Source organism: Mustelus asterias, unplaced genomic scaffold, assembly GCF_964213995.1.
Source record: "Mustelus asterias unplaced genomic scaffold, sMusAst1.hap1.1 HAP1_SCAFFOLD_250, whole genome shotgun sequence".
NCBI classification, from domain to species: domain Eukaryota; kingdom Metazoa; phylum Chordata; class Chondrichthyes; order Carcharhiniformes; family Triakidae; genus Mustelus; species Mustelus asterias.
In genome coordinates this window covers 352296-380180 of record NW_027590219.1, presented here as the reverse complement: position 1 = coordinate 380180, position 27885 = coordinate 352296, and the positions used below count along the sequence as shown (strand labels likewise).

General features: G+C 48.5%; 2 protein-coding genes across 3 annotated transcripts; one reads left to right on the top strand and one right to left on the bottom strand.

The window, feature by feature from the left end:
- Positions 1–27788, bottom strand: LOC144485940 (uncharacterized). The gene is made up of 2 exons (XM_078204015.1): positions 26818–27788; positions 1–1049 (listed from the first exon to the last, which is right to left on the bottom strand). The coding sequence occupies exons 1-2, from the start codon at positions 27747–27749 to the stop codon at positions 77–79; spliced, it is 1905 nt and encodes a 634-aa protein (XP_078060141.1). The 5' UTR covers positions 27750–27788; the 3' UTR covers positions 1–76.
- Positions 2270–16253, top strand: LOC144485937 (uncharacterized). 2 transcript variants are annotated; one of them, XM_078204008.1, is made up of 3 exons: positions 2270–2429; positions 14150–14375; positions 14615–16253. In XM_078204008.1, exon 3 carries the CDS (start codon positions 14955–14957, stop codon positions 16017–16019), a length of 1065 nt encoding a protein of 354 aa, XP_078060134.1. In that variant the 5' UTR covers positions 2270–2429; positions 14150–14375; positions 14615–14954; the 3' UTR covers positions 16020–16253. The 2 variants fall into 2 exon arrangements, with proteins under 2 accessions (XP_078060134.1, XP_078060135.1); XM_078204009.1 differs by having other exon boundaries at positions 2395–2429; positions 14623–16253.
- Positions 27789–27885: the final 97 nt, after the last annotated feature.

The following is a 27885-nucleotide window of genomic DNA, read 5'->3' as shown; positions in this document are numbered from 1 at the left end:
TTCAATCAAATGTCTATTTCACATTTATTCAGAATATCAAACCTCAACAGAAGAAAAAAGTCAGAGAGAACATGATTCAGTCCTGGATATGATTAACAGCATCGATAAGTGGAGAATCCAAACCTTGCAGTCGTTTGTGAACTCGCCGGTGTGTTAGCAGGTGGGATGACTGAACAAATCCCTTTCCACAGACATTACAGGTGAACGGCCTCTCCCCAGTGTGAACTCGCTGGTGTTTCAGAAGATAAGATAAATGAGAAAATCCCTTCCCACAGACAGAGCAGGTAAATGGCCTCTCCCCACTGTGAATTCTCTGATGTGTCAGCAGGTTGGATGACTGACTGAATCCTTTCCCACACGTGGAGCAGGTGAACGGCCTCTCCCCAGTGTGAACTCGCTGGTGATTCAATAGGTTGGATGAACGAGTGAATCGCTTCCCACACACGGAGCAAGTGAATGGCCTCTCCTCACTGTGAACCTGCTGGTGTGTCAGAAGGTTGTATGAACGGGTGAATCCCTTCCCACATTCAGAGCAGGTGAACGGTCGATCCCCTGTGTGGAGTTGCTGGTGTATCAGAAGGTTGGATGAATTAATGAATCCCTTCCCACAGTCTGAGCAGGTGAAGGGCCTCTCCCCAGTGTGAATTCTCTGGTGGTTCAATAGGGCAGATGGACGGCTGAATCCCTTCCCACACACACAGCAGGTGAATGGCCTCTCCCCAGTGTGAGCATATTGGTGCGTCAGCAGATCTTTTTTATTTTTAAAGCTCTTCTCACAGTGGGAACAATTAAAAAGTTTGTTATCAGAGTGAACAAGTTGATGTGTCTGCAAGTGGGATGACTGAATGAATCCTTTCCCACACGCAGAGCAGGTGAATGGTCTCTCCCCAGTGTGAATACGTTGGTGCGTCAGCAGATCTTTTTTGCATTTAAAACTCTTCTCACAGTCAGAACATGGAAACATTCTCTCATCTGTGTGAACAAGTTGGTGTGTCACAATGTGGGATGAGCGAGTGAATCCCTTCCCACACACAGGGCAGGTGAACGGCCTCTCCCCAGTGTGAACCCGTCGGTGAGTCAGAAGGTTGTATGAATGGGTGAATCCCTTCCCACAAACAGAGCAGGTGAACGGTCTCTCCCCAGTGTGACTGCGCCGATGAACTTCCAGTTGTGATGGGAAACCGAATCCCTTCCCGCACTCCACACATTTCCACGGTTTCTCCATGGTGCTGGTGCCCTTGTGTTTCTCCAGGTTGGATGATCAGTTCAAGCCTCATCCACACACACAACATACACGTAGTTTCACCCTGCTGTGAACTGTGATGTTTTTTCAGGCTGTGTAACAGGTTAAAGCTCTTTCCACATTCAGTTCACTGGAACACTCTCACTCGGGTGTGTGTTTGTCTCGATGCTTTTCCGGTCACACTGATGTTTAATTTCTTTGCCCACAGGCAGAACAGACAAATATTTCTCTTTCTATATTCAAAGACCAATGATATTCAGCTCCGAAGGAACTGAATGACTTTGTCAGATGTGATGTCCGGTTTGAGTTTTCTGTCTGCCAATCTTTCACTTCCAATATCCTGTAAAAACAGTTTAGAAAAGTCATCACTGTCAGAACACGATAGAAACTCTGAACAGACAATTCTAGTTCGTCTGGAACATTTTTTCCTCTCTTGTTCCCCCAAATCTGTAAATCTCCGTCCCACACACTCTCCCTCTTCCCTGGGCTGAAATCCAAACCCATCTCTACCATTTCTTTCCTCCACTCCCAGTTTTCTCCCTCCCTCTCCTCTGTCTGGGTTCAGTTCTCCAGCTCCTGTCTGCAGACTGACAATAAAACCAATGGGTCTTATTGGGGATGTTGGGGCCTCCAGCGGGTGTTTGTGAATCCTTCCCGCCCAACTCCCAGGGTTTCCTTCCTTCCCAGAGATCAGAACCCTCATTGATTTGAGGCCAAAGTGTAACCTCTTATTTATTGTCCCCCTCCCCTATCCTCTGATGTGAACCATCCTCCAGTGGCTGAGCCAGGATGGGGCCGTTAACCTGGGCCTGTTCCCGGGAGGGAGGGAGGGAGAAGCCCCGCAGCTGCAAACCAGGGAGCTGACAATGATTCTGAAGGGTTTGCGGATCCACAAAGTGTTTCCAAATCCTCCCAGCCACCGCCTAACGCTGACTCCGCTTCTCCGGGACAAACAAGCGCCAAGGACAGCAATGACACTGCGCATGCTCCACATCACAATGCCCGGGAGCTGATTGACGCCAGCTCCGGACCAATAGGAAGAGGGGGCGGGGCTGGAGGACCGAGCGGGAGCGGCTGGTCCTCCAACCAATCGGAGTGAATGAGGGGCGGGACCTGAAGCATGCGCAGTGCGGGTAATGGCGGCGGCGGACGGACGGTTTCAACTTGGAAGCGAGAACAATACAAGGTAGAGGGCGGCGCGCGGGGAATGATAAATGTGGCGGGTGGGTGGCCTTCAAAAAGAATACGGCCCGGCCGTACATCTTAGAGGCCGCGACAATGGCTGAGGGGCCGACAACCCCAGCCATTGCCTTGACACAGGCCTCGATGGACATGTCGGGGTGGGCGTAGCACTTCACCCCGAGCTGCCGCGTGAGCAACGAAAAAGGTGGCAGGGCCTTGGGAGCGGCGGGGGCTCTGGCAGCTGCCACGCCCGCATAGGTGGGCCGAGAAGGCTCTGCCACGGCAGGGCGTATAAGAGGAGGGAAAAATAAGGGAGGGTAGGGTAGGTGGATGGGGATCTAGGTGCTCTCTCCCCGGAGCGAGAGAGGAGGTCGGAGGAGCAGGAGGGAGGACGAGGGACAAGGCACGGAGGGGGGCCGGTGCCCCAGTCAGGGGGAAAGAGGGGAGGGGGTGCCGGTGTTGGGGGCGCCGGTGTTGGGGGCAGCAGCAGTGGGTGGGGGACTTTACTCCTCCAGCCCTTTTGGGCGCAAACAGTTCAAGTCCGGGGTGTCTTCGCCCGCCCGCCCGCCGATGGAAAAAACAGTCTGAATTTACTTCACCCCCCCATCCCTTTCAGGCACCGACCTTCTGATGATGAGGGCACCAGCCCAACCACTCAGTCCCTCGATGTTGAAACGTGCAGTCCTCCCTCCCAGAGATGGAAAGAAAAAAGAAAGAAAGTCACTCCGTGTCCTCTCTCCCTCCAGGGAGAGAGCACCCTCCAGTGGGCGGACGGACGGAAGACAGGCAGGCCAGACGGCAGGCAGGCCAGACGACAGGCAGGCAGGCCAGACGACAGGCAGGCAGGCAGGCCGGACAGCAGGCAGGCAGGCAACAGCTCACCTTCCTCCCCCTTCCCACTTTCAGATGCTGGAATTAACAAATTAACATTCCTGCCCGGTTCTGACCCGGGGACCTTTCGCGTGTCAGGCAAACGTGACAACCACTTCACTACAGAAACAACCTCTCTGATGTTGGTTTCTTTTTGTTTATTACAAATACGTTAATACAAAACAATTACAAATACACAAAGAACAAATGTGAAAAAAATACATTACCAATGGCTAACGCCATCCATTTATCAGTTACTACCTTCCATTTCGGAAGGGTTCATCGTCAATTAGTTTTCCAGGGCATTGCCCTCAAAATACACCTCCATTTACAAATCATAATCTACAAATCTACAAACATTAACACAACACTACAACTGTACACAACAAAAAATAAACACTGAAGCATAAGGGCACCGTCCCCTGGGTTTGTCCACCTGCCGGGGGATGCAACCCTCCAGTGGTACTCATATCCGGGGGTTACACCTTACGGATGTTCAGCCGGAGGGGGGAAATGGGGAAACCACCCCGCCTACTCAATCCGGAATCCCTTCCGGAATTTCAGCCGGGGCGGTGGGAGAGTCTCTCCAGGGTACTCAGTTCGGGCCTGCCTTCCCAATTTTTCTCCCGGAGAATAAAAATCCCTCTGGTGTTACTATGTCCGGGGCTTCACCACCCAGAACTTTCCCCAAGTGGATGTCACACCCCCCGGGGGTGACTCTATCCAGGGGGGGATGCCCCCCAGGCCACAAATAACGCAAGAAAATAGACGGGGGCCGGAACAAACCACCAACTACCATAACAGGATAACCACATATTACAATAACAAACAATCCATGAAAAATACATTACCGATGGCTAACACCATCCATTTATCAATTACTACCTTCCATTTCGGAAGGGTTCATCGTCAATTACAGTTTTCCAGGGCATTGCCCTCAAAATACACCTCCATTTACAAATCATAAGCTACAAATCTACAAACATTAACACAACACTACAACTATACACAACAAAAAATAAACACTGAAGCATAAGGGCACCGTCCCCTGGGTTTGTCCACCTGCCGGGGGATGCAACCCTCCAGTGGTACTCATATCCGGGGGTTACACCTTACGGATGTTCAGCCGGAGGGGGGAAATGGGGGAAACCACCCCGCCTACTCAATCCGGAATCCCTTCGGGAATTTCAGCCGGGGTGGTGGGAGAGTCTCTCCAGGGTACTCAGTTCGGGCCTGCCTTCCCAATTTTTCTCCCGGAGAATAAAATCCATCTGGTGTTACTATGTCCGGGGCTTCACCACCCAGAACTTTCCCCAAGTGGATGTCACACCCCCCGGGGGTGACTCCATCCAGGGGGGGATGCCCCCCAGGCCACAAATAACGCAAGAAAATAGACGGGGGCCGGAACAAACCACCAACTATCATAACAGGAAAACCACATATTACAATAACAAACAATCCATAAACAACCATACAATTGTGAAACATTTCGGAGGCATCGCCTTCCAGAGCTTCGCCCATCAACATTCCACCGTCCGAAGTCGACAACGCTCAACTACAGTCCTCCAAAGTCCACCACTCCGGGCCAGAACTTCCAAAATCACACCCACTAGGGCTGCACCATCTGGGGTCACACCTTCCGCGGCTGAACCTTCCGAAACCATAGTTCCCAAATGGCTCCTCCCTGGCTTGGGTCTTCCGAGATTGCATCTACCTGGGCCATGCCTTTCAAGGCACAGGAATCCCAGCGAGAGCAGCATTCAACAAGCCCCAGCCGAAACAAAAAAGTTCTTGCACAAGTCACGAACCCAAGCACTTGAAACAGAAACTTCACGCCGACCAAGACGCTCCTCCCAGCGGCCACATTTCCAAAAGCTCACCGCAAGGCGCGCATTAAGCCCGCCTTGAACTCCTTATCCTCTGCCCGCCCCCTGCCTGGAGCACACTATACTGGCCAACACGCAAAGCGAACGGCCAATATGGTGGACTGGCTGGACAATCCAGTCTTTCCCACTCACAGATGTTGGTTTCTTTTTGTTTATTACAAATACGTTAATGCAAAACAGTTACAAATACACAAAGAACAAATGTGAAAAAAATACATTACCAATGGCTAACGCCATCCATTTATCAGTTACTACCTTCCATTTCGGAAGGGTTCATCGTCAATTACAATTTTCCAGGGCATTGCCCTCAAAATACACCTCCATTTACAAATCATAATCTACAAATCTATGAACACAACACGACAACTGTACACAACAAAAAAATAAACACTGAAGCATAAGGGCACCGTCCCCTGGGTTTTTCCCCTGCCGGGGGATGCAACCCTCCAGAGGTACTCAGGTCCGGGGGTTCCACCTGACGGATGTTCGACTGGAGGCGGGGGGACAGGAAAACCACCCCGAACCTACTCAATCCGGACTGCCTTCCGGATTTTCGGCTGGGGCGGTGAGAAAAGCTCTCCGGGATACTCAATTCGGCCTGCCTTCCCAATTTTTCTCCCGGAGAACAAAACCCCCCTGGTGTTACCCCTCTGGGTGCCCCGGACACTTTCCCCAACTGGATGTCACACCCCCCGGGGGTCACTCTATCCAGGGGGGGGGGGGGGGGGGGGGATACCCCCCAGGCCACAAACAATGCAAAGATTTTCCGTTGGTGAGTACAAACACGATATTACAAAACAATTACAAATGAACAAAGAACAAATCTGAAAAATACATTACCGATGGCTAACACCATCCATTTATCAATTACTACCTTCCATTTCGGAAGGGTTCATCGTCAATTACAGTTTTCCAGGGCATTGCCCTCAAAATACACCTCCATTTACAAATCATAATCTACAAATCTACAAACATTAACACAACACTACAACTATACACAACAAAAAATAAACACTGAAGCATAAGGGCACCGTCCCCTGGGTTTGTCCACCTGCCGGGGGATGCAACCCTCCAGTGGTACTCATATCCGGGGGTTACACCTGACGGATGTTCAGCCGGAGGGGGGAAATGGGGGAAACCACCCCGCCTACTCAATCCGGAATCCCTTCCGGAATTTCAGCCGGGGCGGTGGGAGAGTCTCTCCAGGGTACTCAGTTCGGGCCTGCCTTCCCAATTTTTCTCCCGGAGAATAAAATCCCTCTGGTGTTACTATATCCGGGGCTTCACCACCCAGAACTTTCCCCAAGTGGATGTCACACCCCCCGAGGGTGACTTTATCCAGGGGGGGATGCCCCCCAGGCCACAAATAACGCAAGAAAATAGACGGGGGCCGGAACAAACCACCAACTATCATAACAGGAAAACCACATATTACAATAACAAACAATCCATGAACAACCATACAATTGTGAAACATTTTGGAGGCATCGCCTTCCAGTGCTTCGCCCATCAACATTCCACCGTCCGAAGTCGACAACGCTCAACTACAGTCCTCCAAAGTCCACCACTCCGGGCCAGAACTTCCAAAATCACACCCACTGGGGCTGCACCGTCTGGGGTCACACCTTCCGCGGCTGAACCTTCCGAAACCATAGTTCCCAAATGGCTCCTCCCTGGCTTGGGTCTTCCGAGATTGCATCTACCTGGGCCACGCCTTTCAAGGCACAGGAATCCCAGCGAGAGCAGCATTCAACAAGCCCCAGCCGAAACAAAAAGTTCTTGCACAAGTCACGAACCCAAGCACTTGAAACAGAAACTTCACGCCGACCAAGGCGTTCCTCCCAGCGGCCACATTTCCAAAAGCTCACCGCAAGGCGCGCATTAAGCCCGCCTTGAACTCCTTATCCTCTGCCCGCCCCCTGCCTGGAGCACACTATACTGGCCAACACGCAAAGCGAACGGCCAATATGGTGGACTGGCTGGACAATCCAATCTTTCCCACTCACAGATGTTGGTTTCTTTTTGTTTATTACAAATACGTTAATACAAAACAATTACAAATACACAAAGAACAAATGTGAAAAAATACATTACCAATGGCTAACGCCATCCATTTATCAGTTACTACCTCCCATTTCGGAAGGGTTCATCGTCAATTACAGTTTTCCAGGGCATTGCCCTCTCAATACACCTCCAATTACAAATCATAATCTACAAAGTGACAAACATTAGTACAACACTACAAGAATAAACATTGCAGCATATCCGCCGCCCTCCAGGGCACCGCCTCCTGGGTTTTTTCCCCTGCCGGGGGATGCAACCCTCCAGAGGTACTCAGGTCCGGGGGTTCCACCTGACGGATGTTCGACTGGAGGCGGGGGGACAGGAAAACCACCCCGAACCTACTCAATCCGGACTGCCTTCCGGATTTTCGGCTGGGGCGGTGGGAAAAGCTCTCCGGGATACTCAATTCGGCCTGCCTTCCCAATTTTTCTCCCGGAGAACAAAACCCCCCCGGTGTTACTATTCTGGGTGCCCCGGACACTTTCCCCAACTGGATGTCACACCCCCCGGGGGTCACTCTATCCGGGGGGGGGGGATACCCCCCAGGCCACAAACAATGCAAAGATTTTCCATTCGTTAGTACAAACACGATATTACAAAACAATTACAAATAAACAAAGAACAAATCTGAAAAATACTTTACCGATGGCTAACACCATCCATTTATCAATTACTACCTTCCATTTCGGAAGGGTCCATCATCAATTACAGTTTTCCAGGCATTGCCCTCAAAATACACCTCCATTTACAAATCATAATCTACAAATCTACAAACATTAACACAACACTACAACTGTACACAACAAAAAAAAAATAAACACTGAAGCATAAGGGCACCGTCCCCTGGGTTTGTCCACCTGCCGGGGGATGCAACCCTCCAGTGGTACTCATATCCGGGGGTTACACCTTACGGATGTTCAGCCGGAGGGGGGAAATGGGGGAAACCACCCCACCGACTCAATCCGGAATCCCTTCCGGAATTTCAGCCGGGGCGGTGGGAGAGTCTCTCCAGGGTACTCAGTTCGGGCCTGCCTCCCAATTTTTCTCCCGGAGAATAAAAATTCCTCTGGTGTTACTATGTCCGGGGCTTCACCACCCAGAACTTTTCCCAAGTGGATGTCACACCCCCCGGGGGTGACTTTATCCAGGGGAGGATGCCCCCCAGGCCACAAATAACGCAAGAAAATAGACGGGGGCCGGAACAAACCACCAACTACCATAACAGGAAAACCACATATTACAATAACAAACAATCCATGAAAAATACATTACCAATGGCTAACACCATCCATTTATCAATTACTACCTTCCATTTCGGAAGGGTTCATCGTCAATTACAGTTTTCCAGGGCATTGCCCTCAAAATACACCTCCATTTACAAATCATAACCTACAAATCTACAAACATTAACACAACACTACAACTGTACACAATAAAAAAATAAACACTGAAGCATAAGGGCACCGTCCCCTGGGTTTGTCCACCTGCCGGGGGATGCAACCCTCCAGTGGTAATCATATCCGGGGGTTACACCTTACGGATGTTCAGCCGGAGGGGGGAAATGGGGAAACCACCCCGCCTACTCAATCCGGAATCCCTTCTGGAATTTCAGCCGGGGCGGTGGGAGAGTCTCTCCAGGGTACTCAGTTCGGGCCTGCCTTCCCAATTTTTCTCCCGGAGAATAAAAATCCCTCTGGTGTTACTATGTCCGGGGCTTCACCACCCAGAACTTTCCCCAAGTGGATGTCACACCCCCCGGGGGTGACTTTATCCAGGGGGGGATGCCCCCCAAGCCACAAATAACGCAAGAAAATAGACGGGGGCCAGAACAAACCACCAACTATCATAACAAGAAAACCACATATTACAATAACAAACAATCCATGAACAACCATACAATTGTGAAACATTTCGGAGGCATCGCCTTCCAGAGCTTCGCCCATCAACATTCCACCGTCCGAAGTCGACAACGCTCAACTACAGTCCTCCAAAGTCCACCACTCCGGGCCAGATCTTCCAAAATCACACCCACTGGGGCTGCACCGTCTGGGGTCACACCTTCCGCGGCTGAACCTTCCGAAACCATAGTTCCCAAATGGCTCCTCCCTGGCTTGGGTCTTCCGAGATTGCATCTACCTGGGCCACGCCTTTCAAGGCACAGGAATCCCAGCGAGAGCAGCATTCAACAAGCCCCAGCCGAAACAAAAAGTTCTTGCACAAGTCACGAACCCAAGCACTTGAAACAGAAACTTAACGCCGACCAAGGCGTTCCTCCCAGCGGCCACATTTCCAAAAGCTCACCGCAAGGCGCGGATTCAGCCCGCCTTGAACTCCTTATCCTCTGCCTGCCCGCCCCCTGCCTGGAGCACACTATACTGGCCAACACGCAAAGCGAACGGCCAATATGGTGGACTGGCTGGACAATCCAATCTTTCCCACTCACAGATGTTGGTTGCTTTTTGTTTATTACAAATACGTTAATACAAAACAATTACAAATACACAAAAAATACATTACCAATGGCTAACGCCATCCATTTATCAGTTACTATCTTCTATTTCGGAAGGGTTCACTGACGGTCATAGTTTTCCAGGGCATTGCCCTCTCAATACACCTCCAATTACAAATCATAATCTACAAAGTGACAAACATTAGTACAACACAACAAGAATAAACATTGCAGCATATCCGCCGCCCTCCAGGGCACCGCCTCCCGGGTTTTTCCCCTGCCGGGGGATGCAACCCCCCAGAGGTACTCAGGTCCGGGGGTTCCACCTGACGGATGTTCGACTGGAGGCGGGGGGACAGGAAAACCACCCCGAACCTACTCAATCCGGACTGCCTTCCGGATTTTCGGCTGGGGCGGTGGGAAAAGCTCTCCGGGATACTCAATTCGGCCTGCCTTCCCAATTTTTCTCCCGGAGAACAAAACCCCCCTGGTGTTACCCCTCTGGGTGCCCCGGACACTTTCCCCAACTGGATGTCACACCCCCCGGGGGTCACTCTATCCGGGGGGGGGGGGGGATACCCCCCAGGCCACAAACAATGCAAAGATTTTCCGTTGGTTAGTACAAACATGATATTACAAAACAATTACAAATGAACAAAGAACAAATCTGAAAAATACATTACCGATGGCTAACACCATCCATTTATCAATTACGACCTTCCATTTCGGAAGGGTTCATCGTCAATTACAGTTTTCCAGGGCATTGCCCTCAAAATACACCTCCATTTACAAATCATAATCTACAAATCTACAAACATTAACACAACACTACAACGATACACAACAAAAAATAAACACTGAAGCATAAGGGCACCGTCCCCTGGGTTTGTCCACCTGCCGGGGGATGCAACCCTCCAGTGGTACTCATATCCGGGGGTTACACCTTACGGATGTTCAGCCGGAGGGGGGAAATGGGGAAACCACCCCGAACCTACTCAATCCGGAATCCCTTCCGGAATTTCAGCCGGGGCGGTGGGAGAGTCTCTCCAGGGTACTCAGTTCGGGCCTGCCTTCCCAATTTTTCTCCCGGAGAATAAAATCCCTCTGGTGTTACTATATCCGGGGCTTCACCACCCAGAACTTTCCCCAAGTGGATGTCACACCCCCCGGGGGTGACTTTATCCAGGGGGGGATGCCCCCCAGGCCACAAATAACGCAAGAGAATAGACGGGGGCCGGAACAAACCACCAACTATCATAACAGGAAAACCACATATTACAATAACAAACAATCCATGAACAACCATACAATTGTGAAACATTTCGGAGGCATCGCCTTCCAGAGCTTCGCCCATCAACATTCCACCGTCCGAAGTCGACAACGCTCAACTACAGTCCTCCAAAGTCCACCACTCCGGGCCAGAACTTCCAAAATCACACCCACTGGGGCTGCACCGTCTGGGGTCACACCTTCCGCGGCTGAACCTTCCGAAACCATAGTTCCCAAATGGCTCCTCCCTGGCTTGGGTCTTCCGAGACTGCATCCACCCGGGCCACGCCTTTCAAGGCACAGGAATCCCAGCGAGAGCAGCATTCAACAAGCCCCAGCCGAAACAAAAAGTTCTTGCACAAGTCACGAGCCCAAGCACTTGAAACAGAAACTTCACGCCGACCAAGGCGTTCCTCCCAGCGGCCACATTTCCAAAAGCTCACCGCAAGGCGCGCATTAAGCCCGCCTTGAACTCCTTATCCTCTGCCCGCCCCCTGCCTGGAGCACACCATACTGGCCAACACGCAAAGCGAACGGCCAATATGGTGGACTGGCTGGACAATCCAATCTTTCCCACTCACAGATGTTGGTTTCTTTTTGTTTATTACAAATACGTTAGTACAAAACAATTACAAATACACAAAGAACAAAATGTGAAAAAATACATTACCAATGGCTAACACCATCCATTTATCAGTTACTACCTTCCATTTCGGAAGGGTTCATCGTCAATTACAGTTTTCCAGGGCATTGCCCTCAAAATACACCTCCATTTACAAATCATAATCTACAAATCTACAAACATTAACACAACACTACAACTGTACACAACAAAAAATAAACACTGAAGCATAAGGGCACCGTCCCCTGGGTTTGTCCACCTGCCGGGGGATGCAACCCTCCAGTGGTACTCATATCCGGGGGTTACACCTTACGGATGTTCAGCCGGAGGGGGGAAATGGGGGAAACCACCCCGCCTACTCAATCCGGAATCCCTTCCGGAATTTCAGCCGGGGCGGTGGGAGAGTCTCTCCAGGGTACTCAGTTCGGGCCTGCCTTCCCAATTTTTCTCCCGGAGAATAAAAATCCCTCTGGTGTTACTATGTCCGGGGCTTCACCACCCAGAACTTTCCCCAAGTGGATGTCACACCCCCCGGGGGTGACTTTATCCAGGGGGGGATGCCCCCCAGGCCACAAATAACGCAAGAAAATAGACGGGGGCCGGAACAAACCACCAACTATCATAACAGGAAAACCACATATTACAATAACAAACAATCCATGAACAACCATACAATTGTGAAACATTTCGGAGGCATCGCCTTCCAGAGCTTCACCCATCAACATTCCACCGTCCGAAGTCGACAACGCTCAACTACAGTCCTCCAAAGTCCACCACTCCGGGCCAGATCTTCCAAAATCACACCCACTGGGGCTGCACCGTCTGGGGTCACACCTTCCGCGGCTGAACCTTCCGAAACCATAGTTCCCAAATGGCTCCTCCCTGGCTTGGGTCTTCCGAGATTGCATCTACCTGGGCCACGCCTTTCAAGGCACAGGAATCCCAGCGAGAGCAGCATTCAACAAGCCCCAGCCGAAACAAAAAGTTCTTGCACAAGTCACGAACCCAAGCACCTGAAACAGAAACTTCACGCCGACCAAGGCGTTCCTCCCAGCGGCCACATTTCCAAAAGCTCACCGCAAGGCGCGCATTAAGCCCGCCTTGAACTCCTTATCCTCTGCCCGCCCCCTGCCTGGAGCACACTATACTGGCCAACACGCAAAGCGAACGGCCAATATGGTGGACTGGCTGGACAATCCAATCTTTCCCACTCACAGATGTTGGCGACAGGAGCAAGTTTGAGTCTGTCTGAAGCTCAATCTTCATTCAGAGAGAGAGCAGCAGCTTTGCTGGGCAGGAGTGAGCAGCTGAACAAGCTCATTGTCCACTTCCGCATTCAGACAGTGGGGGAGCTCTGATTGGCTGGAGGACCCGAGCCCTTCCGGTCCTTCCACTCTTCCCATTGGCCAATACCTCAGCATGAAGGTCAAAAGTGGGCACTCCCTCGCACATGGCAGAGTCCCCTCTCCCTTGGACATGCGCAGTCCTGGGCCGGGGGTGGAGGGGGAGATCACCGAGCGGCTTCTCGCTCTGGCCGGAGCCGTCAGCCGGTTGCCTGGAAACCTTGGCTCGATGTGGTGCAGGGGAAGGGAATCAATGGTGGGGGTGGGGCTCCCGGGTCCGCGCGCCCGGGCCTGCGCACTGGAACCTGGAGACGTCACCGCGGAGAATTCTGATTCCTATTGGCTGATTCAGGCAGCGCCCCGTTGTGACGTCACAATGCGGAATGTAGCCAATGAGCTTCAGAGTGAAACTCCCTCCTCTGTCTTCCCCTCTACCGCGGCTACGTTCGCGGCCAGGTGTCCCTGGAGAGGGAGCATGCGGTGTCCACGGGCGAGGTTGACGCTTTCCGCGCCCGCTGGTCACCGCAGGGGTTGGGGTGCATTATTGACCCTAATAATCACATTTTAATTTGATGTTTTTAAGTTTCCTTTGCATTTTGATTTCTGTTCGGGCTGTTCCCCCTCCTTTTTGGGGAGCTGCCCCTTTTACTTTGTCCTGATTTAATCTGAGTTTGTTTACTTGGTTTGGTTTGACCTAAAAAGAGGTCGCGGCCAGGTGTCCCTGGAGAGGGAGCATGCGGTGTCCACGGGCGAGGTTGACGCTTTCCGCGCCCGCTGGGCACCGCAGGGGTTGGGGTGCATTATTGACCCCAATAATCACAAAATAATTTGATGTTTTTAAGTTTCCTTTGTACTTTGATTTCTGTTCGGGCTGTTCCCCCTCCTTTTTGGGGAGCTGCCCCTTTTACTTTGTCCTGATTTAATCTGAGTTTGTTTATTTGGTTTGACCTAAAAAGAGGGCACCGCAGGGGTTGGGGTGCGTTATCGACCCTAATAATCACATTTTAATTTGATGTTTTTAAGTTTCCTTTGTACTTTGATTTTTGTTCGAGCTGTTCCCCTTCCTTTTGGGGAGCTGCCCTTTTTACTTTGTCCTGATTTAATTTGAGTTTGTTTATTTGTTTTGACCTTAAAAGAGGCCAACATCTGTGAGTAAAACCTTTTCCTTTCTTCCCCTTTCCATTTCTTTCCTCATTCCTGACTTCAATTTTTAACTTCCAGGTCACCACTTGATGTCTAAATAAAGATCCTCCTCACACTCTCCTTGTATCTGTAACCAGCTAATACAGTGTATTACACACATCGTCAGTCTGCTCACTTATGGCCAAATGTAAAACTTTAACGTGATGTCACCTTGAAGATTTCCACCTCTGTGTCCAGGACAGGAAGCAGTGAACATGGATCTGTCAAATCAGCCTCAATCAGCACCTTCAGGAGAATTGGGACGGTGAGTATTAAATACAGCAGAGTGAGAATGGAGGGAGTTTTCAAAATTTATTTTATTGTCACAAATCAGGTTACATTAACACTGCAATGAAGTTACTTTAAAATCTCCTAGAGTGTGTGGGACGGCGATTTACAGCTTTAAATGAGAGAGGAAAGAATATTCCATAGAAACTGGAACTGTCTGTTCTGAATTTCTATCCTATCATGGCAGTGATGACTCTTGTGAACTCCTTTTGACAGGATATCAGGAGGTGAGGATTTACAGACTGAAATCTCAAACCAAACGTCACATCAACATCTGACACTCAATTCATCGGAATCTGAATATATTGCCCTTTAAATGTTGAAGGAGAAATGTTTCTCTGTTCTGTCTGCTTCAGAAGATTTTAAACATCAATGTGACTGGAAAAGCACCGATATACACACACACACACCCCCGAGTGAGAGTGTTCCAGTGCACTGACTGTGGATAGGGCTTTAACCAGTTCCACAGCATTCACAGTGGGGAGAGACTGTACCCATGTTCTATGTGAGATTTAAATGATTGTTTAATCTGGAGAGTCACAAGGATATCCGCACCATGGAGAAACTGTGGAAATGTGAGGACTGTGGAAAAAGATTCAGATTCCCATCTCGGCTGGAAATTCATCGACACATTCACACTGGAAAGAGACCATTTACCTGCTCTCAGTGTGGGAAGGGATTCACTGAGTTACCCAGCCTGCAGAGACACAACATCACTCACTCTAATGACAGACCCTTTAAATGCTCTGATTGTGGGAGTGACTTCAAAAGCTCTCGGGAACTCATGTTCCACCAGCGCATTCACACTGAGGAGAGACCGTTCAGCTGCTCTCACTGCACAAAGAGGTTTAGAACATCATCCAACCTGTGGAAGCACCAGCGAATTTGCACCGGGGAGAGGCCATTCACCTGCTCTGAGTGTGGGAAGAGATGCAGAGATTCATCAAGCCTGCTGACACACCAACGGGTTCACACTGGGGAGAGACCATACACCTGCTCTAAGCGTGGAAAACAATTCAGCGAGACATCCTCCCTGGCTAGACACCAGCGGGTTCACACCGGGGAGAAACCATTCACCTGCTCTAAGCGTGGAAAACAATTCAGCGAGACATCCACCCTGGCGAGGCACCAGCGGGTTCACACCGGGGAGAGAGCATTTGCCTGCACTGACTGTGGGAAGGGATTCAGTAATTCATCCACACTGCAGTCACACCAGCGAGTTCACACTGGGGAGAGACCATACACCTGCTCTGTGTGTGGGAAGGGATTCACTCAGTTTTCCCATCTTTTGACACACAATGTCACTCACACCAGTGAGAGACCCTTTAAATGCTCTGACTGTGGCAGTGGCTTCAAAAGCTCTCAGGAACTGATGGCCCACCAGTGCTTCCACTCGGAGGAGAGACCGTTCAGCTGCTCTCACTGCTCAAGGAGGTTTAGAACGTCATCCACACTGCGGAAACACCAGCGAGGTCACACTGGGGAGAGACCATTCACTTGCTGTGTGTGTGGGAAGGGATTCACTCAGTCATCCAACCTGTGGAGACACCAGCGAGTTCACAAACAATTACAGGGGTTGGATTCTGCTGTTATTGCTGCTGTTAATCACATCCAGGACTGAACCATGTTCATTCTGACAGTTGGTGAAGTGGAAGGGTTGGAGGGTTTTTTTCTGCTGGACTGGCCAGTCTCACAACTTTGCTTCCAGTGGGCTGATGCTCTTTGAGTCTGGGAGAGCACATTTCACTGAAATGATCCACAAAAGCTGATGAAGGACATTTATTTTATCCTGGGTAGTAAATAGTATTTTTCCTGCCACTACAGATAGATCTAAAATAAATACAGAAAGAACTGGAAAAACACAGCAGGTCTTGCAGCATTTGTGGAGAGAGAAACAGAGTTAATGTTTCATGTCCAATGTAACTCTACTTCAGAACGAAAGAGAGGGAGAAATGTGATGGGTTTGATGTTGGTAAGTGGAGGAAGAAATTGCAAAGCAGATTATGGATATGTGTGGGGGTCACAGGGTAGTTGTCATGGGGGACTTTAACTTTCCAAATATTGATTGGAACCTTTGTAGGTCAAATAGTTCGGATGGGGCAGTTTTTGTGCAGTGTGTACAGGAGGGTTTCCTGACACAATATGTGGATAGGCCGACAAGAGGTGGGGCCACATTGGATTTGGTACTGGGAAATGAACCGGGCCAAGTGTTAGATTTGGTTGTGGGAGAGCACTTTGGAGATAGTGACCACAATTCGGTGTCTTTTGTCATTGCAATGGAGAGGGATAGGGCCGTACGGCAGGGCAAGGTTTACAATTGGGGGAGAGGAAATTATGATGCGATTAGGCAAGAATTAGGGGGCATAAGATGGGAACAGAAACTGTCAGGGAAAGGCAATAATGAAAAGTGGAACTTTTTCAAGGAACAAATACTGGGAGTCCTTGATAGGTATGTCCCTGTCAGGCAGGGAGGAAATGGCTGAGTGAGGGAACCATGGTTCACGAAAGAGGTGGAATGTCTTGTGAAAAGGAAGAGGGAAGCTTATGTAGGGATGAGGAAACAAGGTTCAGATGGCTCGATTGAGGGTTACAAGTTAGCAAAGAATGAGCTGAAAAAGGGACTTAGGAGAGCTAGGAGGGGGCATGAGAAGTCCTTGGCGGGTTGGATCAAGGAAAACCCCAAGGCTTTTTACTCTTATGTGAGGAATAAAAGAATGACCAGGGTGAGGTTCGGGCAGTCAAGGACAGTAGTGGGAACTTGTGTATGGAGTCAGTAGAGATAGGAGAGGTGATGAATGAATACTTTTCTTCAGTGTTCACCAAGGAGAGGGGCCATGTTTTTGAGGAAGAGAAGGTGTTACAGGCTAATAGGCTGGAGGAAATAGACGTTCGGAGGGAGGATGTACTGGCAGTTTTGAATAAACTGAAGGTCGATAAGTCCCCTGGGCCTGATGAAATATATCCGAGGATTCTTTGGGAGGAAAGGGATGAGATTGCAGAGCCTTTGGCTTTGATCTTTGGGTCCTCACTGTCCACGGGGATGGTGCCAGAGGACTGGAGAGTGGCGAATGTTGTTCCTCTGTTTAAGAAAGGGAATAGAAATGACCCTGGTAATTATAGACTGGTTAGTCGTACTTCGGCGGTTGGTAAATTGATGGAAAGGTCCTTAGGGATGGGATTTACGACCATTTAGAAAGATGCGGATTAATCCGGGAGAGTCAGCATGGATTCGTGAAGGGCAAGTCGTGCCTCACAAATTTGATTGAATTTTTTGAGGAGATAACTAAGTGTGTTGATGAAGGTAGGGCAGTTGATGTCATATACATGGATTTTAGTAAGGTGTTTGATAAGGTCCCCCATGGTCGGCTTATGATGAAAGTAAGGAGGTGTGGGATAGAGGGAAAGTTGGCCGATTGGATAGGTAACTGGCTATCTGATCGAAGACAGAGGGTGGTGGTGAATGGAAAATTTTCGGACTGGAGGCAGGTTGCTAGCGGAGTGCCACAGGGATCAGTGCTTGGTCCTCTGCTCTTTGTGATTTTTATTAATGACTTAGAGGAGGGGGCTGAAGGGTGGATCAGTAAATTTGCTGATGACACCAAGATTGGTGGAGTAGTGGATGAGGTGGAGGGCTGTTGTAGGCTGCAAAGAGACATAGATAGGATGCAAAGCTGGGCTGAAAAATGGCAAATGGAGTTTAACCCTGATAAATGTGAGGTGATTCATTTTGGTAGAACTAATTTAAATGTGGATTACAGGGTCAAAGGTAGGGTTCTGAAGACTGTGGAGGAACAGAGAGATCTTGGGGTCCATATCCACAGATCTCTAAAGGTTGCCACTCAAGTGGATAGAACTGTGAAGAAGGCCTATAGTGTGTTAGCTTTTATTAACAGGGGGTTGGAGTTTTAGAGCCGTGGGGTTATGCTGCAACTGTACAGGACCTTGGTGAGACCACATTTGGAATATTGTGTGCAGTTCTGGTCTCCTCACTATAAGAAGGATGTGGAAGCGCTGGAAAGAGTGCAGAGGAGATTTACCAGTCTGCTGCCTGGTTTGGAGGGTAGGTCTTATGAGGAAAGGTTGAGGGAGCTAGGGCTGTTCTCTTTGGAGCGGAGGAGACTGAGGGGAGACTTAATGGAGGTTTATAAAATGATGAAGGGGATAGATAGAGTGAACGTTCAAAGACTATTTCCTCGGGTGGATGGAGCTATTACAAGGGGGCATAACTATAGGGTTCATGGTGGGAGATATAAGAAGGATATCAGAGGTAGGTTCTTTACGCAGAGAGTGGTTGGGGTGTGGAATGGACTGCCTGCAGTGATAATGGAGTCAGACACTTTAGGAACATTTAAACGGTTATTGGATAGGCACATGGAGCACACCAGGATGATAGGGAGTGGGATAGCTTGATCTTGGTTTCAGATAAAGCTCGGCACAACATCGTGGGCCGAAGGGCCTGTTCTGTGCTGTACTGTTCTACGTTCTATGTAAGAAACGGGGGAGGGTCAGGTCGAACAAAAGGGAAAGTCACGGATTGGTTAGAGGGCGGGTGAGATTAAATGACAAAAATATCCCGGAGCAAAAGGCAAAGGGAGAGGTAATGGTTGTGGTAAAGAAACAAAGCATTGGTCCACAGTATGTGTTAATTGCAGAATAAAGGACAGCTCTGTCTGGAAGCAAAAAACATGAAAACAAGATGCAAAGAACAAACAAAGAACAGTACAGCACAGGAAACAGGCCCTTCGGCCCTCCAAGCCTGTGCCGCTCCTTGGTCCAACTAGACCAATCGTTTGTATCCCTCCATTCCCAGGCTGCTCATGTGACTATCCAGGTAAGTCTTAAATGATGTCCGCGTGCCTGCCTCCACCACCCTACTTGGCAGCGCATTCCAGGCCCCCACCACCCTCTGTGTAAAAAACGTCCCTCTGATGTCTGAGTTATACTTCGCCCCTCTCAGCTTGAGCCCGTGACCCCTCGTGATCGTCACCTCCGACCTGGGAAAAAGCTTCCCACTGTTCACCCTATCTATACCCTTCATAATCTTGTATACCTCTATTAGATCTCCCCTCATTCTCCGTCTTTCCAAGGAGAACAACCCCAGTCTACCCAATCTCTCCTCATAGCTAAGACCCTCCATACCAGGCAACATCCTGGTAAACCTTCTCTGCACTCTCTCCAATGCCTCCACGTCCTTCTGGTAGTGCGGCGACCAGAACTGGACGCAGTACTCCAAATGTGGTCTAACCAGCGTTCTATACAGCTGCATCATCAGACTCCAGCTTTTATACTCTATACCCCGTCCTATAAAGGCAAGCATACCATATGCCTTCTTCACCACCTTCTCCACCTGTGTTGCCACCTTCAAGGATTTGTGGACTTGCACACCTAGGTCCCTCTGTGTTTCTATACTCCTGATGACTCTGCCATTTATTGTATAACTCCTCCCTACATTATTTCTTCCAAAATGCATCACTTTGCATTTATCCGGATTAAATTCCATCTGCCACCTCTCCGCCCAATTTTCCAGCCTATCTATATCCTGCTGTATTGCCCAACAATGCTCTTCGCTATCCGCAATTCCAGCCATCTTCGTGTCATCCGCAAACTTGCTGATTACACCAGTTACACCTTCTTCCAAATCATTTATATATATCACAAATAGCAGAGGTCCCAGTACAGAGCCCTGCGGAATACCACTGGTCACAGACCTCCAGCCAGAAAAAGACCCTTCGACCACTACCCTCTGTCTCCTATGGCCAAGCCAGTTCTCCACCCATCTAGCCACTTCTCCTTGTATCCCATGAGCCTTAACCTTCTTAACCAACCTGCCATGTGGGACTTTGTCAAATGCCTTACTGAAATCCATATAGGCGACACCCACGGCCCTTCCTTCATCAACAGTTTTTGTCACTTCCTCAAAAAACTCCACCAAATTTGTAAGGCACGACCTCCTTCTTACAAAACGATGCTGTCTGTCACTAATGAGATTGTTTCGTTCTAAATGCACATACATCCTGTCTCTAAGAATCCTCTCCAACAACTTCCCTACCACGGACGTCAAGCTCACCGGCCTATAATTTCCTGGGTTATCCCTGCTACCCTTCTTAAACAACGGCACTCGGCAAAAAACAAATCAAAATGGAGGAGAGAGTTCAGGATGTGAAGTTGTTGAACTCAATGTTGAGTCCAGAAGGCTGTAAAGTGCCTCATCGGAAGATATGGGGTTGTTCGTCCAGCTTGTGTTGGGCTTCTCCGGAACATTGCAGCAGGCCGAGGACAGAAATGTGAGCGTGAGAGCAAGGTGGTGAATTCTAATGGTAAGCAAGCGGAAGGTCAGGGTGATGCTTGTGGGCTGAGCGGAGGTGTTCCACAAAGAGGGCAGGGAACAGGCTACAGATGAATTAAAGAGAAACCATTTGGGTCCAGAACATTGTGAACATCCTTTTACTCTGGTTGTCTTTGATCCTCAAGTCATTTTCTGTTTGTTTTTAACCAAGTTCTGTTTCATTAATAAACTTTCATCAGTAAAGGTGTTTGGTTGTTCTGGACTTTTCCTGATGAGATTGATGCACTTTAGGGAAAGTGGGTGAGAGGGGTTGGCAGGCTCTTTAACAGAATTTGAGTCCCTCCAAGGTAATTGGCAAAGGAGCCAGAGGGGGAGATGGGATTTTATTTTATTTTTTGACACAGCGAGTTGTTCTGATCTGCCTGAAAGCAGATTCAATAGAATCTTTCCAAAGGGTAAAGACTTGAAAGGGAAGAATTTGCAGGGCTGTGGCGAAAGAACAGAGCAGTTGGATGAATCAGAGAGTACTTTCAATGAGATAGGGATAGCCCAGGAAATTACCGACCGGTGAGTCTAACCTCAGTGGTTGGTAAGCTGATGGAGACAATCCTGAGGGACAAGATTTATGAGCATTTAGAGAGGTTTAGTATGCTCAAGAAGACTCAGCATGGCTTTGTCAAAGGCAGATCGTGCCTTACGAGCCTGGTGGAGTTCTTCGAAAACGTGACTAAATACATTGACAAAGGGAAAGCGGTAGATGTGGTTTATATGGATTTTAGCAAGGCGTTCGATAAGGTCCCCCATGCAAGACTTCTAGAAAAAGTGAGAGGGCATGGGATCCAAGGGGCTGCTGCCCTGTGGATCCAGAACTGGCTTGCCCAAAGGAGGCAGAGAGTGGGTATGGATGGGTCTTTTTCTAAATGGAGGTCAATCACCAGTGGTGTGCCCCAGGGATCTGTTCTGGGACCCTTGCTGTTTGTCATTTTCATAAATGACCTGGATGAGGAAGCGGAGGGATGGGTTGGTAAGTTTGCCGACGACACGAAGGTTGGTGGGGTTGTGGATAGTCTGGAGGGATGTCAGAAGTTACAGAGGGACATAGATATGATGCAAGACTGGGTGGAGAAGTGGCAGATGGACTTCAACACAGATAAATGCGTAGTGGTCCATTTTGGCAGGTCAAATGGGATGAAGGAGTACAATATAAAGGGAAAGACTCTTCGTACTGTAGAGGATCAGAAGGACCTTGGGGTCCAGGTCCATAGGACACTAAAATCGGCCCCGCAGGTGGAGGAGGCCAAGGTTAAGAAGGCGTATGGTGTGCTGGCCTTTATCAATCGAGAGATTGAGTTTAGGAGTCCGGGGATAATGATGCAGCTATATAAGACCCTCGTCAGACCCCACTTGGAGTACTGTGCTCAGTTCTGGTCGCCTCATTACAGGAAGGATGTGGAAAAGATTGAAAGGGTGCAGAGGAGATTTACAAGGAAGTTGCCTGAATTGAGTGGCATACCTTATGAGGATAGGCTGAGGGAGCTCGGTCTTTTCTCCTTGGAGAGACGTAGGATGGGAGGAGACCTAATAGAGGTATATAAGATGTTGAGAGGCATAGATCGGGTGGACTTTCACAGGCTTTTTCCCAGGGTGGAAATGTCTGCTACGATAGGACACAGGTTTAAGGTGCTGGGGGTAGGTACAGGGGAAATGTTAGGGGGAAGTTTTTCACACAGAGGGTGGTGGGCGAGTGGAATCGGCTGCCGTCAATGGTGGTGGAGGCAAACTCAATGGGGTCTTTTAAGAGACTCCTGGATGAGTACATGGGACTTAATAGGATGGAGGGTTATAGGTCGGCCTAAAAGGTAGGGATATGTTCGGCACAATTTGTGGGGCCGAAGGGCCTGTTTTGTGCTGTAGTTTTTCTATGTTTCTATGAGATAGCAGGGGCATGCTGGGCTGAATGGTCTCCACCTGCAGCCTGTGAATCTCAGCCTCCTGCTTTTGTGCAGGTTAAAAGGGACAGATTTCAGTGCAGCCTCTTCCCTGTATGTATTTAAAGAGATGGGTTTCTCTTTAGCTCTGAGTGACCGATATAACAATTGGTTGGAGGCCCATTTCCCACTCAGTCCTCCAGCACCTTCCCAGTCTCTCTATTAGTGCGACGCCCAAGGCAGTTTCCCAACTGGGGCGCAGGCCCCGTTATTCTCAGCTAAATTCAGCCCTCAGCTCCGTCACCTGGCTGTCATTGACACGAGCAATAGAGAGACAGAAAGGAGCAGCAGGCGCAAATGGGAAGTTGAAACTTGTGGCTTTAAATGAACTGCTTGGATTTCTGTGACAATCAATAATTTTGAAAAACTGAATTCTAAATCCAGTGAACAAATTAAAGAATCACATGACAAAACTTAAATTTTTCTGACTTTTAGTCGAACAAACTGGAAGCAACAATGATTAAACACTTTTTGTAGGGAACATAGTCCTCAAACTGTCAAATTGAATTTATCCTTTTACTCTGAACACAATCAAATATCCCACTCAACGGTTATATTTTACTCTGTCTTGGACACCCAATTATTCAAAACCAGTCCAAAGTGATTCTTCACTCCCCGAGGGTTTATTTCTACAGTTTTCCTTTTCCAGACTGGCAACCTTTAATCCCAGAACTGTCTTTCACAGTGATGGTTCCCCAGGGCATTTTCCCAATAACAAAAGCAAGGCGAATCTTCCAGCCCTGTTTCACAATTGTCAGGAATTTGTGACCAACATTGAATATAGGAGCAGAACTAGGCCATTCGGCCCTTTGAGTCTGCTCCACCACTTATTTGGATTATGGCTGATCTATTTGTCTTGCATTCCACATTCTCGTTCTACACCCGATACTTTTGAATCTCTTATCCAACAAGAATTGGTACAAAGGCAAAATTCTGCTGTTGCTGGAATCTGGAACAAAAACAGAAAATGCTGGACAATCTCAGCAAGTCTGACAGCATCTGTAAAGAGAGAATAGAGACAACATTTTGAGTCAGGATGAATCTTTGTCAGAGCTGAAGACAAGGAAAATCGGACAAAATTTATCCTGTGAGGGTCAAGAATTGGGAAGCAATCTATTAAACCTCCTCTGAACCACTTTCAATGCATTTGTATCATTTCTTGAATAGGAGACAAAGCTGCACCCAGTTTTCAAGATGCAGTTTCAACAACGACCTGCATAACTGAAGCAGAACATCTTTACTTCTATGTTCAATTTCTCTCGTAATAATGGATAGCATTCCATTTGTAAGAAGTTTAATTTATTTGTACTAAGATTTATGGGGGTTTTCTTGTTTACAATAACCTCCCCAATTGTAAATCACACCAAGTTCCAGTGTCTTAACCATATGGCTAGACAGAACAATTTAAATGGTGAATTCAGAAAGTTAATTAACCATTAAAAATGTAACAAGTCAGAACGATAAAAGGTAAAGTATCGATTAACAGTTAATAGAGAAAGCTTAACTTTAACAATTGAACAGACGTCTCTCCATCCCTCTCAGACCAGGACATGAAGTGACCGCTCCAAAAACATGGATAACTTGTAAAACCAACGGCTCTCAACACCTCTCCGTAAACATTTCTCCCTCCACCTCTCTCTACCAAATTGGCTTCTCAAGACCACTTTTTTATACTTTAAAAATGTCAAAAGCCCACCTTAGCCAATTCCCATAAATCTTCAATTATAAACTAAAATAGACATGAGTTTTCAGATGATTTGAAAAGAAATGAACTGTCTGCTGAAAGGGTTAACTTTTCTACAGAACCTGAAGGGATGGGGAGTGAGCAGAAAAAAATTGGCCCACAATAATACCACTTTACACAAGTATAAAAATCAAAACAAACTCGATTGTAAACTTCAGCTCTTAATTTTTTTGTTATATTCCAGAACCTATTTACTTTAATTTGATCAGTTTTTGTTAGGGATGGACAACTTCTGTTCTTTACAAACTGGTTCACTCATTTTGTTGATTCTACATGGGCTTGAGAGTCAGAAGCCAGACTTTATCATCCTTATCCTTTTTCCCCTTTTGCCACCACTCCCACTGTTTTGCGGGAGGGTCGTGGGGATTCCAATCAGAACTAATCATTTTATCATAAAAGTTAAATACTGCGGATGCTGGAATCTGAAACAACAACAGAAAATGCTGGAAAATGTCAGCAGGTCTGACAGATCTGTGGAGAGAGAATAGAGCCAATGTTTCAAGTATGGATGACCCTTCATAAGAACTGTTATGAAATGTCTTCCAGACTCGAAACGTTGGCTCTATTCTCTAATAATTTTATCAATAAGTTTCTTGTTCTTAGTTCCAAATGGCAGGTAAGAGACCTGTCCGGTCCCCACTCAAGCTCTGATTTTTCACTGGCCATGCTTGGGTCGGATTGCAACCATTAGAATCCACTCTCAGACGTCTGCGTTTCAGTCCAGTGCTACTTGGAGTATGCTGGCACTTCACTGAATATTGGATCACAAGTCCCTCACAGTTCTTATCACAAATTTGGGATATAATAATTTAAACAATGCCTGAGAACGCTTTTTAACTTCTTAACCAACTATCTCCCACTGTTTGTTGATTGGTCAGATCTCCTCTTCACAGATTCAGGAATCTCAGCCGCTGAACACCAGCCGGTCCTGGAATAAGTTTAATTCGAACTCATTCTGAGTAAATATTCTCACCAGGTCCTCTGTTGGAGCCCTGCTAAGCAGCTTTAATGGTTCATGATTGCAGAAACTGAGCAGTCACAGGAATGTGGTCAAGATAGTCCAGTCCCATAATGCCTCACATTCAATCTGCAGTCCTTCAATTATAACAGAATATGTGGCTGTATGTAGCTGCCTCGGCCATGGTCAACCCCAACACTGCCTTCTTGAACTGCTGCAATGCCTGAGGCATAAGTACACTGTAAGAAGTCTCACAACACCAAGTTAAAGTCCAACAGGTTTATTTGGTAGCAAACGCCACTAGCTTTCGGAGCGCTGCTCCTTCATCAGGTGAGTGGGAGTTCTGATCATAAAAAATCCTGTTTTGTGAACAGAACTCCCACTCACCTGACGAAGGAGCAGCGCTCCGAAAGCTAGTGGCGTTTGCTACCAAATAAACCTGTTGGACTTTAACTTGATGTTGTGAGACTTCTTATGATGCTTATCCCAGTCCAACGCCGGCACCTCCACATTGTGTAAGTACATCCGCAGTGATATTAGGGAAAGATTTCCAGCTACACATTCCAGACTTTCCCTAGACTGTAGGTGGATACCGGATTGATATATTCCATTCAACCACACCCAAGGTGAGTTATTCCAATTCCTTTATTGTCCAGGACAATATATTCACAATATCTTTAAAACAGAAATTAAACATTCCTATTTGATTTCAGGTATTAACATATTCTGTTAGTTTGTTCTTTATTGTCGATGTCAGGCTGGGGTTGTTCCCCTTGGAGCAAAGGACAAGATTCTGACAGGTTTAGATAAGGCGGACAAAGAAAAACTGTTCCCATTAGCTGATGGGAGAAGGAGAGGGGGTCACAGATATAAAGTTTCGGGTCAGACATGTAGGAGGGGATGTGAGGAAGAATATTTTGATGCAGCGAATGGTAATGACCTGGAACTCGCTGCCTACGAGGGTGGAGGAAGTGGAGACAATAAACAATTACAAAGGAAATTGGATGGACATTTGGGGGGTTTCAAACAGAAATGCTGACTAAATATCTCTGAACTTCCTCACACCCTGTCACTCTGTGATCTTTGTGAAATTTAAAACAAGGTATTCGCAACAAGACTCAAAGAGCATCAGCCCACTGGAGGCCAAGTTGTGAGACTGGTCAGTCCAGCAGAAAGAAACCCTCCGACCCTCCCCATTGACCAACTGTGAGAATGAACAAAATGCAGTCCTGGATGTAATTGAGAGCAGAAACAATAACAGCAGAATCCAACCCCTGGAATCACTCGTGAACTTGTTGGTGTCTCAGCAGGTGGGATGAAACACTGAATCCCTTCCCACACTGAGAGCAGGTGAATGGCCTCTCCCCAGTGTGAACTCGCTGGTGTCTCTGCAGGCTGGACAACTGAGTGAATCCATTCCCTCACTAAGAGCAGGTGAATGACCTCTCCCCAGTGTGAATGCGCTGGTGTCTCCGCAGGCTGGATAACTGACTGAACCCCTTCCCACACTGAGAGCAGGTGAATGGCCTCTCCCCAGTGTGAATGCGCTGGTGTCGCTGCAGGTCAGATAATTGATGGAACCCGTTCCCACACTGAGAGCAGGTGAACGGTCTCTCCCCAGTGTGAACTCGCTGGTGTCTCCGCAGGGCGGATAAATCAATGAATCCCTTCCCACACTGAGAGCAGGTGAACGGTCTCTCCCCAGTGTGAACTCGCTGGTGTGTCTGCAGGGTGGATAACCGAGTGAATCCCTCCCCACACTGAGAGCAGGTGAATGGCCTCTCCCCAGTGTGAACTCGCTGGTGTCTCCGCAGGGTGGATAAATCAATGAATCCTTTCCCACACTGAGAGCAGGTGAACGGTCTCTCCCCAGTATGAACTCGCTGGTGTATCCGCAGGCTGGATGACCGAGTGAATCCCTTCCCACACTGACAGCAGGTGAACGGCCTCTCCCCAGTGTGAACTCGCTGGTGTGTCTGCAGGGTGGATAAATCAGTGAATCCCTTCCCACACTGAGGGCAGGTGAATGGCCTCTCCCCAGTGTGAACTCGCTGGTGTCTCTGCAGGTTGGATAACCGAGTGAATCCCGTCCCACACTGAGAGCAGGTGAACGGTCTCTCCCCAGTATGAACTCGCTGGTGTCTCTGCAGGCTGGATAACTGAGTGAATCCCTTCCCACACTGAGAGCAGGTGAAGGGCCCCTCCCCAGTGTGAATTCGCTGGTGTGTCTGCAGGTGGGATGGTTGACTGAATCCCTTCCCACACTGAGAGCAAGTAAATGGCCTCTCCCCCGTGTGGCTGCGCCAATGAGCTTCCAGCTCAGATGGGTATTTGTATCTCTTCCCACAGTCCCCACATTTCCATGGTTTCTCCATGGTGCAGGTGTCCTTGCCTCTCTCTTCAGTTGAAGACTCGTCCACACACAGAACAGTCCCCCCACCCCTCCCCCCCACTGTGAATGGTGTGATATTTATTCAGGCTGTGTAACTGGTTCAAGCTCAGTGCACTGGA